We start from the raw sequence: 13,046 nt of genomic DNA, 5'->3' as shown, positions 1-13,046 counted from the left end.
CAAATATGTCAGGACAAAATTGTAAAAAATTGGATTTAAAAAAAATCAATTTCTTGGAATCTTTGAAGGGGCACAGGTAATCTGAGACTGTCAGGTTATTCTGACACCTTAAGGAGGATTACAGCGAACTGGGTGGGAAATGCGTCCCTCAATAAACACCAAGATATGGATTTTACAATAAGTACAAAAGCTCTGTTTTCCTTCTCGTTAATTGAGGGACACAGGAATTCGAAAAGCTGTTGAAATGAGGGGTGGGCAACAGCAACAAAACACTAACAGGCCCACACAAAACAACCAGCTTTGAAAAGTGAGGGCACCTCCACAAGTTGAAGAACATCTATTTTAGGGTTTGGGGTACTTGAAAGTCCAGGGTTTGTGGGCTGACTGGAGACCAGGCTTAGGCATGGCTTTGTAAGTGGAGGCTTGGGAGTAGCAAAATGAACTCTTCTTAGCCTCCAACGATGCTTGAGACTTCCCAGACTGAGCTCTAGGCATCTTCTGCTGAGGAAGATGAGTACTCGTGCCTCTGGTAACATTTTAGATAAGAGTGTCAGATCAGCACCAAAGAGACATTGTTCCTCAAAGGGCATGTAAATCAGTCGTTTCTCGCATGCAGGTTCCACAGCCCAACACTATAACCAGAGTATCTTTATCACATTTACTGAAATAATTATTCTAGTGGTGAGGCAGGAACCTTCCAACAACATGGCCATACTATAGTTCAAGGCTGTGGCCATGAGCTGTAAGCACACTATGGCCAGAGTGATCAGATCTCTTCTAATGTTCTTTGTCCAATCACCTTGTTCTTGACAAGCTAAAGTTACAGCTTGAACAGGTTGCACAGCAAGCACATTAAAGAACACAGCTCTAGAAATCCTTGTTTCTGGGGTGTTTAAGACAGGTGCATCTTCTAAAGGGATGGTTAATGCTTTGCTAAACCAGGATACTGTGGAATTCACAAAGTGGATTCACAGGTCCACCTTTTAACAAAGTCCTCCTCAAAAAGGTACAAGATTGACAGGCATTTGGGTGGGACAACGAGTTATATATAGCCACTATATATTTCTTGGAAGGAAGACTGTGGGCAGTGGGTGCACTGGAAAGGTCTTGGGAGGCTTAGGAGCCTGAACTGGGAACAGCACAGGTAAAAGCCACATGCTAATCCTCAAGTTTCAAAGTGGTGTGTGCTGCGTCAAACGCTGGAAGCCACAGTTTCTCTAAGTTTGGGAGTAATAGCAGAAGATTGTGACTCCTCTTGTGTAGGATTGTCCGTTAAGGATTTGAGGGACTCTATTTCAGACAAAGCCTTGTTGGCTGAGAGCTCAGAGGCCTCTAAGACCACAGGCAAATCAAATAAGGATTCTGCCGGGTTCTGCTCTCCATTCACAGTTAGAAATTAAATGTACTATTTGGCCTATGAGAGAAAAACTATCCAGGCTGTGATCTAGGAATAAATATCCACTACCAATGACGGACAATTAAGAATATGTAAAACAATTCCAACAAAGCTAAGTGCTTTTTTTGCCCAAACATTAATTACTGCACAAAGTAATTTTTTTGCCTGATGAAGGTTTCTGATAAAGAAGCCATAGTTAGATACTTTAACAGGGATGTTGGCATACGTACCTTTAGGCCAGTTTAGGCTCCCTCCCTATATCTAGGAAAGAGCTCTTAAAAGGTGTAAGCAGGGGAACTGATTGACTGCTTAGACCTTGAAATAGTTTTTAGGTTCACGTAGGAATCAGGAAAGGGGTGTACATGTCTAAGTAAATTTTTAGATTTAAGTCCACTTTAAAAAGAAACTCCAAAGCCTCAAGATGAGATTGGCACAGTACAAACTACATAAACCTCCTTGTTCCTCATTCTCAGATCTGGCACTTCAAAGTCCTTAATCCCAGCTCAGTACATTAGCGTGGAGCTGCCCTTTAAGTATGCCCTTGTGTGTCGTTGATTATTGTCATCCACGGATATCCAATGCTTGTATTTATTATCTTGGCAACCTCCAATTTTTGAAGAAAAATAAAATAAGAACATCCGTGGGTCAATCACAAATCAATTCTCCCTTTAATACGACAACCAATGCAAAAATTAAAATTAAAAAAGGTAAAGGTTGACGGGGAAAAAAATAAAAAGAGGCAAAAATTAGTCTTTTCATGCGATGCAATGACGTTTCATTCACCTTTTTTACCTCCCTTTTTGAAGTGGTTGATTCAATGCTAAAATCAATTACATGTAAGGGAAAAAAGTGCATACGTTTAAAGGGGGGACAAATAATGATTTAAAACGACAATCTAGAGATCAGAGACGGGAATATTACAAAGCGTCTGATATGAATGACACTGGGTATGTTCGCAATTTGATCATACATTGGGTTTTACATTCTCCAGCTAATGCACTACTACCTTTTCCTGAATAGAACATTGTCATTTTACCCGGGCGCTCAAAAAAATAAAAAAAAAAGCCATTTCCAAAAAGACTGTTTTTTTTTTCTCTCTTTGCCTTGTCGGTTTGTATGCTGCAAAGACTCCGGGAGTGAAGAAAGAAAAAAGAATGGGCAGTTATTTGAATCGATGAGTGACAGACTGGGCTAGCTCGCTGTATACATTAATAAATTAGAATTTTAATTGTGTCTTTGACTGCAGGAGATGCTCCGGCAGCCTAATATGTACCAACAATTGGCGATGTTATGGAATCTGCAATGTGGCCCTCCTCCGCTGACCCAGGCAACACAATTCCCAGTCTGACAACGGAAACCGTTTAGTTTGATCCTTTCAACTTATTTGAGGCCTGACAAATAAGCTCGCAGCTGAAAGGTCATGCTAGCCATATTTCATCCTCCGCAGCTATTCCTGAGACATCTGTACAACAAAGCAGACCTGATTCTCTAACTTTAGACCTGGCTTGCACAATTTGCTGGTTACAAATATCCCTTGGTGGTATTTTAGGTTTGACAAAATTGTGTAAGAATTAGCAAATAAAATATTTTAAAAACAAAACAATAACGTAATGTTATTTCAGCATTCTCTTCATTTCCCAGACAAATCTTAGACTTCCAGACTGAGAAGGACGTTTACTAAGAAATAAAGAGGAATGCAGAGTGTTTAAAAGCTTATCGAAGCTGACTCACAACCTCAACCACTCTGTAACAATGAACGTCCACTTGGGATTAAAGCATCATCCTGCTGGGTAAAATCAAAACCCCCAAATTATCAGTCTTACTTCTTTTGAAAGAGATCAAGTAAATCCACTGAAAACTTTAAGAATTATATCTTTGTTGACCATGAGCAACACTGACTCTTAAGGCCCAAAATACTGGGGAGAAAAAGCCACATTCTTTAATCTTCAGTGGTCCAGATTAACTATACAATAGAATTTGAAGTGACCCTCAAAATCAAAGTCCTCCTTCGAAAGAAAAGGGTTAATCCTTACCCCTTCTTTTGCTGACGTCCACTGTCTTCATGAGCAATGCTGGCTGCAAATGTTTCAGCATTCAACATGTCGCAATTGGGGTGACTAGTTCCCCTCTGTCTACTGTGATGTCTTCCTCCAAACCCTATGTCATTACAAGACTCCGTGAGGTCGGGGCTGGAGGAACAAACCAAAGAGCATAGCAGGAGGTCAGACATCCATCACACTCAGAAGCGTGCTCGGTGATGAAGATGTTTTAGCCTGTATAGCACGTGAAGGCTACGGAGAACAGTGGCATGGAAGGGGTACGAATTAACGTGGACCTTCACTCCTCTAAAGCAATTGGGATATTTTAAACCCCCCCTTCATAGTCAAAAAGGTACTTTTAAAAAATATTTTGCGGTCCTTCTATTCTCGCCTAGGCAAGAATGGCATGTAAACTACTACAGCAGCCTCCTAGGACATTTAATTCAGATATCCCAGGAGGCATCAGCTTACAGACAGCAGCTGGAGGAGGGAGGACCTGGCATCACGTTATCACGGGCTGGTGTTCTATCGAAAGCTCCAACTCATTAAAATCTCCAACTACCTCACTTCTGGTGCTCAGAAAGACTGGATCTCTGTACAGTTGCGGTGCGCATGCGCGCATAACGTTTTTACAGAATACTAGTCGAGTTTGCCACCTGCTGAATATTGTTAAAATGCAGCTGTACAGAGCTCCGTCAGTCTTTGTGTTTTGCAGTCTAACGCCGTCTGGTCGAAAAATCTCCAACTTGCAAGTACCCAGCAGTGAGGTAGTTGGAGATTTTGCCGAGTTGCATCTTTCAATAGAACAACGGCTGTGTGGGAAAATGGCAGCACAGAACCCGGCGTGTGGTGGGGGATCGGTGGTTCACAGCAAGACATCGCTGGATTCGTTGGCAAAATTAACCCCAGGGTGGGGGAGTGAAGTTTTTCTTTAAGCCTTCCTTTGCAGGATGGACTTTGATTCTGAGATCTAAAATGCCATAAGTGCTAGATATTGTTTTTTTCATTCAATTAAAGGAAAACTGGCCCGAGACAAACATGTTCCTTTCAGACTTTCTAAATCAGAACCTGGAACAACTGTGCTGATCCGGTATTCTGACTTCACTGGCTGCATACTTTTCAGGTCTGGGACTCAAAAGGTACTAATCCCAAAGGAAGCCAGACAGATAGCATTTTCAGGAAGTCAGCAATGGCAGCCCAGAGATTTCCCCTAGTGCAGGTTTCCATTAACTTTGTACACCAACATGTCTTTGTCTCATCCATTTTTGTGTTTTTTTCTACATACTGCTGCCTGCAGTCAAGTCTTTCTTCTTATCTTTAGGCCTCCTCAATAAATCTTTCTAGGGACCTTGTTCACCTTGTCTTGTAAAACAATAGTGGGCAGACCTCATGGACTATAATTCCCCATCACTAAACGTCAATGAGTGACTGAACCGACATTGTCATTATTACAGTAGTTAATGATTGCCATAAAGTAAAACTTTGATGAGCAGGTTAAAGAGATGGAATATGCTTTTAAAATCCATTTTTAAATGCCTCGAAGTTTAACTATACTCATGATGGCCTTTTTTTTAGGCTGTAGGGCTATTTACATGACTGAGAAGGATTTGGCAACATCCTTTATTAGTATGATAGTATCAATGACATAATTGAGGCAGTGGTACAGATCATGAAAGCATGATTGACAGTACCTAGGACAATAATGAAATCACCATGGCAATGGTTTCATAAGTTCCTGTTTAAAGAGTAGCCTGGTATGTTACCCTCTGTTGTACATTGCTGCAGGTTTTCTTTCTCGTTTTTGCCCGTTGATCCTGCCAGTAAGGGAGTTTTGACAACTCTGTGCTTCTACAGGAGCAGCAATGTCACCATAGGACATGCAGACTTTACCGTCCAAGGCTGCAATGCACATGCATATAGCAGAAGGTAGAGCACAGCTCATTGCTCTCTTCTGCAAATAAAGTTATTTAAAAAAAAAAAACAGGGAGACACATTCTCACAAACTAAAGCATTTATTATATGCATTGTGATTAAGGGTTTACTTATTATTTAACCTTGGCCACACAAGTTACAATCTGAAAAATTTTGAAAACCGAAATTAAAAACAAAAATTTGGGCCGAAACCTAAAAAGTTTTTTTTCTAACTTTTTTACATTTACAAAAATATTTTATTTATTTTTAAAAAACTTTTTAACCTCCCTGGTGGTATTCCCGAGTGTAGCTCGGGGTTACTTTTCCATACCATAAGCGGTAACCCCGAGCTACACTCGGGAATGCCGCATAGCATTTACTTACCTTGTCCCTCGAGCCACGCTGTGCTCTGCGGCCGATGCCGGCTTCCGTCTTCCGGGTTCCGTCCCTTGCGAGTGTACACGTCGCAGGGGGGCGGAACCGGCGGTATATTAAAAAAACGAAAAGAAACGACAAAGAGGACGAGGAGATTGAGCAGGTTTCTGGTCATTTAAAGGCCACTAAACCTTCCAAACATGCCGCTGATATACATAATCAGTTAATATTGACATGTACACTATATGGTCAAAATGTTGTGGGCACGTGACCATCACACCTACCTATATGACCAAAAGTATGTGGACAACCCTCAAAGCGAATGAGATATTTTTTAATTGATGGGTACTGTTATTGCTAAAGCCTACAAAGTCATTTTAGACAATTATGGCCTTCAAAACTAGTTTTTAGTTCTAGCTAAAAAAAAAAAATGAACACCAACTCCACTTCCCCTGCCATCTGCATACAAATACACACACGCATAGGAAATTGTGTGTGTGTTGAATCCTGCTGCCATTTCACTGTGTGCCATATTGTGGTACCTGGGCAGCAGAACTCTCTCACACACACAATGTGCATTAAAGGGTAAGTTCACTTTCCCAGGTAATACAGGAAAATGGAATTACCCGATCAAATCTGGCCCAGTCTCTTCTACTCCCCCCCCCACCTGCAAGCTATACTTAACTTTCTGCAAACAGTCCTTACCCTCCGCCAGTACAGGTGTCCTTACCCCGTACTGTCCAGCGCATTCCTGCCCTATGCATTTAGAATTTTGCTTGCAAATTGCAAGCACTTATTGGTCAGCGTGATCAGTTGATTGGCCGGGAAGCCAGCTCCTTGCTGATTGGCCGCCAATCAGCATCAAGACATCTTCCCGGCCAATCAGGTCATTAATCTCCGCCAGGTTTCCTGATTGACTAGCAAGCTGGCTTGATGATGATTGGCCGGGAAACCGGCTTCCCAGCCATTCAGAATCAAGCCGGCCAAACAGCATGGAGTCGGCTTCCCTGGCAGTAAGGAAGCCGGGTAGCATCTCATTACCCGCTGCCCGGCTTCCTGATTGCCCGAGAAGCCTGCTCCATGCCAACGGAAGCACCGATACTCAGTGAGTGCTGAAAGCAAAATATTGGTACTCGTACTTGATACCCAAAAACTGGTATTGGTGCATCCCTTGTTTTAAACTTTTAAAACTTTTTTTGTGTTGGGACAAGTAGATTGTCATGAAGGACAAGTAGATTTGACCCCCGCTTTAGCCCTTGGACAAGTAGTTTAAAAAAATTTCCACACCCCTGAGGTGTGATGGTTGTTGTCCGCAAACCTTTGGCCATATAGTGTATTATAATTTCGTGTTCATTAAAGGAGAAATATGAAAACTGCTTTTGTTGGTCTACTTCTGAAAATGCTAGTTTTCTGGCTGCATCTGGTTCAAAAATTACCGGAACAAGCATGTAGAAATTAAAGGAAAAACAAAACAGAATTTCTAATTATTTCGGGTCAGTAAATGAAAAGGTATAGAAGCCAACGCAACAGCACAGCAGCCAGGCAACTAGACATCAAGAAGAGGGTCAAGAATAACAGCTTCCTTTTTTTTGAAGAACTAGCATAAGTTGGACTCTGCTGCACTGAAATCAAACATGCAGCATGTCTTCAACCTCCACCCAAAATGAAATAATAGTTTTTGAGCAGAGGTCTATTTTAGCTGTAAGTAACTCAGCTTATTCAATTTATGTGTTCAGAAACGCAATGAACAGTGGTTACCGCAAGGGCCTCCTCCATCTGTACAATTACTGAAAATGCCTACGCCCATTTAGTAGAAGTGGAACAAGGAGAGAGTAGTTAACCCAACCTTCATGTGTATTTTCAGATCCATATAATAAAGATGAATGGATCACTGTTTACCAATTGGTCAAAAAATAGTGGGCAGAGTCTTGAGGATTCCATGTAATGGTATATGAACATTTCATTTTAGAGATAAAGCTAATTTTTTTTACACAAGTGAATGGTGAAGTGCACCTATGCTCAAATAAATAACATATTTGTAACAATCAGTAAATGATTTTTAAAACAAGCCATTCCTGACCTCTCTAGCTCCTTGTAATGTTAAGAAATTAATTCTCGAATATCCTGTAATGTGGGGTTTAAGTGGGTTCCCAACAGCTTAGAAACACCTGCTGTGCATCTACATTAAAGGATCATCACGTTCTCAAACAATTCATCCCCACACAGCTACCTTCTCATGTATCACTTCCCCCTAACTTTTTGATTGTAAGCCCTCAGGGGCAGGGCCTTCCTTACCATCGTCTTGATTTGTATTGTGATTGTAATGTCTTTCTTTATATTGTAAAGCGCTGCACAAACTGTTGGCGCTATATAAATCCTGTATAATAATAATTATTAAAGGACCGGCAGGCTGTCAAGGCCTGCTCTCTAAAAATAACTCAGATTTCTGTGTATTGGAATTTGAAAATTAATTTCCCCACAATGCCTATAACTACAGAGGTGAATAAGAGCTTGCGTTAAAGTGCTTTTTCGGCTTGTTCAGAATATGGAAATACGTTTATGTGCATAGTCTGTGCACAGGTTTAATTATAACAGCAATTCCAAGCAGCAGGTGAAAGCAGTCAGTGCCATGCTAACACCATATAGGAAACAATAAAGCTGTTCTACAATCAGAAGCTTTAATCAGTTAACCTCAATACAAATTCTCTGTCATCCACTGCAGACACATTTCACAGACCATCTAACAGGCTCAGTGGAAAGAGCAGAAGAATTACAATTACTTGAACCTGAGTTTTGTAATGGTGCACTAAAGAAAGGGTTGGAGGAAAAACTGAAGCCCCAAACAGGTTGGCTCCCGGTATGCATCAATCTCAGTTTTAGGTGAAATTTACCTTTAGGGCCCATTCTCACCTATGTGCATGTTTGAACATATGCCTGCCTATTCATTTCCTATGGGCCCTTAACAGGTTCAAAAACATATCTGATCCAAAAAACTTTGTATGGTGTACTTGTGCCTTTAACTGTCTTTAATATCAAAACTTGAATTTGTCTTTTTTGGTACAGCAAACTCCCTATTATCCGGCATCCATGGGTATTGGTAGATTCCGGATAAATGTAGTTTCTAGTTGCTTGAGCGTTACTATTAAAAATAGGCCTAAATAATGCCATACCCCATACCATGCCATAACATAAACTCTGTATTGACTTCATATTAATATTGAAATACAGTAATCAAAAGCAAATTAAGACAAATAGGCCCACAATCGTTTCCAGGATAATACATGCTGCAGATCAGAAAAACAGTGAGTACACAGAGGACATTTTTTTTTTGTCTGGTTAGTTGAATACAGGATAACAGCGAGTTTTTACTGTATATTATAGCTGAACCAAGAAAAACATCACTCCCATGATGTAGCAATAGCTTTTGCTGTTCTGCCATGCTCTCACAATGATGCATTAAAGAGGACAGACAAACACATCTACAGTAGTGTGAGAGGTCCTTGGAACCAAAGATTGTCCCTATTCAGCCGCTTTCCTGTTACAAACAAAGTATGAACAAGTTGAATTTGGTGTTGCCAACTGCTCTTCTTTTAAAACAAAATCCTGCCTTTTAGTTCTCATTCCTTGATGTAGTGAATAAAAAACATACTGCAGGAAAGACAATAGTGATAAACTATTCAGTAAGTTATTTCTATTAGACATCGTTGGCCACGGGCCTGGGATCTGGACAAGCGCATCAACGCGTGGCTGAATGTCACACTCGACGATACAACTACCTATCTTTCACTTTCTGAGCTACAAAGGGTCGCTCGTTCCTCCTGGGCAATATTGGGCTGTGTGTAGGTGACGCTGAGTGAGCTTATCTGGTAGACGCAGAGTGTATTTGGCAGCACTCGGCTCCGACTGAGCCAGCGGGATTTGATGTATATGTAATCTGTCTCCAAACACTCGCAGCTTCCTTCTCTGTGTGATATATTGTTTCTTCTGCAAATAAACTCCTCTTACTACAGACAGGTCAACTATTTCATTTATCAGTTTGGGGCAGCAGATTGTTGTGGGATCTTAAAATATTTGGTGTTTATTGTGGGTTAAAAAGGTGCCGGCCACAGAGGCACAGAAAGAAGCCGAATGCATTATTTTAAGATCTATTTCTCTAACTTTCCTTCTATCTATCTATCTATCCATCTATCTATGTTGCAGAAACCTCCATCTTTGCTTGAGCCCACTTCTTACCACCCTCTATCTACCTTTACAAATCAGCATCCTTCACCACCACCAGGACCACAAGTCACACCAGCCTCTCCACGTCACTCATGCCCACAATATTATACGTTAGTATACTCTCCATGGTCATATACAGTCATATGAGCCTTGAGCCCACATTGTACCTGATTCCACTCCATACACAGCTTTACCATAACTTACATGGTATTTATGTTGTTCAGTGACGCCAGAATCATAGCCCCATCTATGGTCTGTCATGAGGGGGCGTAACTTTGGCATGGATCATGAACACAGGATAGTTGCCTCCTGTTCATCTCCTAACATGAAACAGGGGGCAGTTTGCTGAAAGATTTCACACATTGGGAAAGGGTGTGTTGTCTGGTTGTGTGAACTCTTTCAGCAAACAGGCAACAAGACTTGAAGTGGCCTCTGACCAGCTGAGACTCCACTTAAGGGGTTAAGATCAAACACATATAGCTAAAATAAAGCAGAAATAAACATTTTATGTAATATAAGCAATTCTGCAGATTTCTTTACTGAAGAGTAAATATTCAAAGTCCAGCATAACCCTAACCCCTGTATATGTATTATATATGTGTATGTGGCTGCTTAGAGTTCAGCTTTACGGAATGCAGTGCAGAATGACCGCACTATCCCATGTGCAACACGGAAGCAAGCAGAAAATACTTCAAGAGCTTGTGCACAATAAGAAAACCTGACAAGTAATACCTAGCATCAGTCAAGCTGTTTTTCAACATGCAAGCATAAGACTTTACATGTAGCCAATTCTTGAAGATCAGAGTGAACAAAGCTTAGTCTATCATTTCTGCTGGACATAACAGTGACCGACAGCTGGTCTTGGCAACCGCTTCGCTCGCACACATCTGAACTTCTTTCATTTTCCAAACCAGCATCAAAGGAAAGTAGTTTCCTACCTGCAGGGGTGGTTGCTTGTCATTCCTCTTGTGGCTTTTTACTCCACTGACTTGCTGCTGGTGTATTAATAGCTGCCGTGCAACTTGAAGAGCCTAGAAATGGAGAGAAAAAAAAAGACAACACAAACATATTAGTTTATAGCGGTACACATCATGGGAAAAAAGCAGCGCTCTATATCTTGGGGATACTAACAGACAACAAACAGACCTATTCTTCATTTAAGTAGCACCACAATAAGCAAAATGTAAGTGTATGTTAACACCAACAATAAAAGTCTCTAATTTGCTCTTTTTGGTATGTTAAATGTACCATTGGAAGTGTTTTGTTCCATAAGTGCACGAAATACCTATTGATCCTGCCTGAAATCCAGTTTGCTGACAACATACTGAGCTCTCTCCCTGTGTTGCATTTACCAGTCAGCATAACAAACCAGCCTTTCTCAACCCTGGGGTGCCTCCTGACTTCCTCTGGGTTGACTTGAATATTTTGCACAACGTCATGTCTTTAGATGGTACAGGCAGGCCACAAGCACAATGGAAATTAATGAAGCTAATCCAGGATTGGTGGAATCCATTCACAAAATGACAGAAGTTTGCCTCCGTCCAGGCTTGCTCTGCATCAAGCACTCTCCCATGCAACAGCAGCTGTGGCTCCTGATGTGATAGTAGGACCCAGATGGTAAAGAGGGGGGGCGGGCTGCGGCTCTTGATGTCATAGTAAGACCCTGATTTTAAGGGGGGGTCTGCGGCTCCTGATGTGATAGTAGGACCTTGTTGTTAAGGGAGGGGGGGGGGGCGGCTCCTGATGTGAAAGAATGGGCCCCACTTTTTTGTGCTTTTGCATGGGGTTTCCCATTGAGATCTATATCAGTCTCCTATCTGGGCTAAGAGTCTGGTATGGATTTAGGAGGGGTCCCACTTTTTTTACATTTCATACTGGGATGACTTGCGATTCTGCATGCTTTTAAAAGGGTGCCGTGACCGTGAAAAAGGTCGGGAAACGCTGTAATAGACTACAGATCTAATTCAAACGTTTTACACTTTACTTTTTATTTTGCAAGATGTCTCTTAAAACACATGCTAGTCATTCTTTAAACAGCATTTCCTGTAGTCTCACACAGCCAATATACAAAAAAGGTATACCAAATAGCCTGTTAAAAAAAAAAAAGAGTTCTGCCAACTAACAGTTTCTCCTTGGGCACAGTGTATCAGAGAAATCCTGTAGGACGACACTAATGCATGAGAGACTTGCTGAAAATGCTAATTGCCAGGTTGCTGAGCCCCTGGCTTCCATACCTATTATTCCACTGATGCAGAAAAAGTATGCAGATCAGGAGACATCATCTGCAAACTTGTTACAGGTCAGTGCCTTTAAATATTAAAGACAGCCTGATATCCAGGCAAATAGAATTTCAGCAGGAGAGGCCAACTATGGTAGCCTCCATTGTTCCTTTGTGACAGGTTTCCTTTAAACGTTGGCTAAACCCTGCAGGCTTTATGGCCGCACCAGTTTTAACCTTCACTCCTGCCACTTTACAAATCACATTTTACTCCACTTATGCGTCATTCAAAAACATGCTCCATTCACGGTGCAATCACACCAGGGTAAGGGTCTTAATTTTTTTTTTTTAAAGTGCCAGTTATTTTTAGGCCCCATTCACACTGGAATCGGCCTGCACGTACAGCTCCGTGCTGCGTGCGGGGCCGTACCAAGTAGCTGCTGGGAAGGACAGGGGCTGCATGTGATTAGTACGCAGCCCCCGTCCTTCTCTATGGGGCTATGCGGCCGTACGCCCCCCTACGCTCACCTCAATTGCAGGGTGCGGGTGATCGTATTCATACGCCACCGGAATATATTCCTGTATGCGTCCCAGCCAGAAAACCCGCACCCCTACGGACCTGCAATTGAGGTGAGCGTAGGGGGGCGTACGGCCGCGTAGCCCCATAGAGAAGGACTGGGGCAGCGTACTAATCACACCCAGCACCTGTCCTTCCCGGCAGCTACTTGGTACGGCCCCGCACGCAGCACGGAGATGTACGTGCAGGCCGATTTGTGTGTGAATGGGGCCTTAGCATTCAATATTTGGAAATTAATTGATTATTTTTATGAACTGCTATTTCATTGGTATTATATATTAATATATTTTTTTATTAAAGCTATATTAT

At 41.7% G+C, this 13,046-nt stretch overlaps 1 protein-coding gene across 1 annotated transcript in view; it reads right to left on the bottom strand.

Moving 5' to 3' along the window:
* Window positions 1-13,046, bottom strand: part of FOXP1 (forkhead box P1) — a 414,947-nt gene that overhangs the window by 169,234 nt on the left and 232,667 nt on the right. Inside the window, exon 4 of the mRNA XM_018563026.1 lies at window positions 10,881-10,973. Within this exon, the coding sequence (XP_018418528.1) occupies window positions 10,881-10,973 (93 nt within the window). The remainder of the gene's footprint in view (window positions 1-10,880; window positions 10,974-13,046) is intronic.

This window comes from Nanorana parkeri, unplaced genomic scaffold (assembly GCF_000935625.1).
Source record: "Nanorana parkeri isolate BGI_ZX_2015 unplaced genomic scaffold, ASM93562v1 scaffold624, whole genome shotgun sequence".
Taxonomy (NCBI): Eukaryota; Metazoa; Chordata; class Amphibia; order Anura; family Dicroglossidae; genus Nanorana; species Nanorana parkeri.
This window is presented reverse-complemented; position numbering and strand designations above follow the sequence as displayed.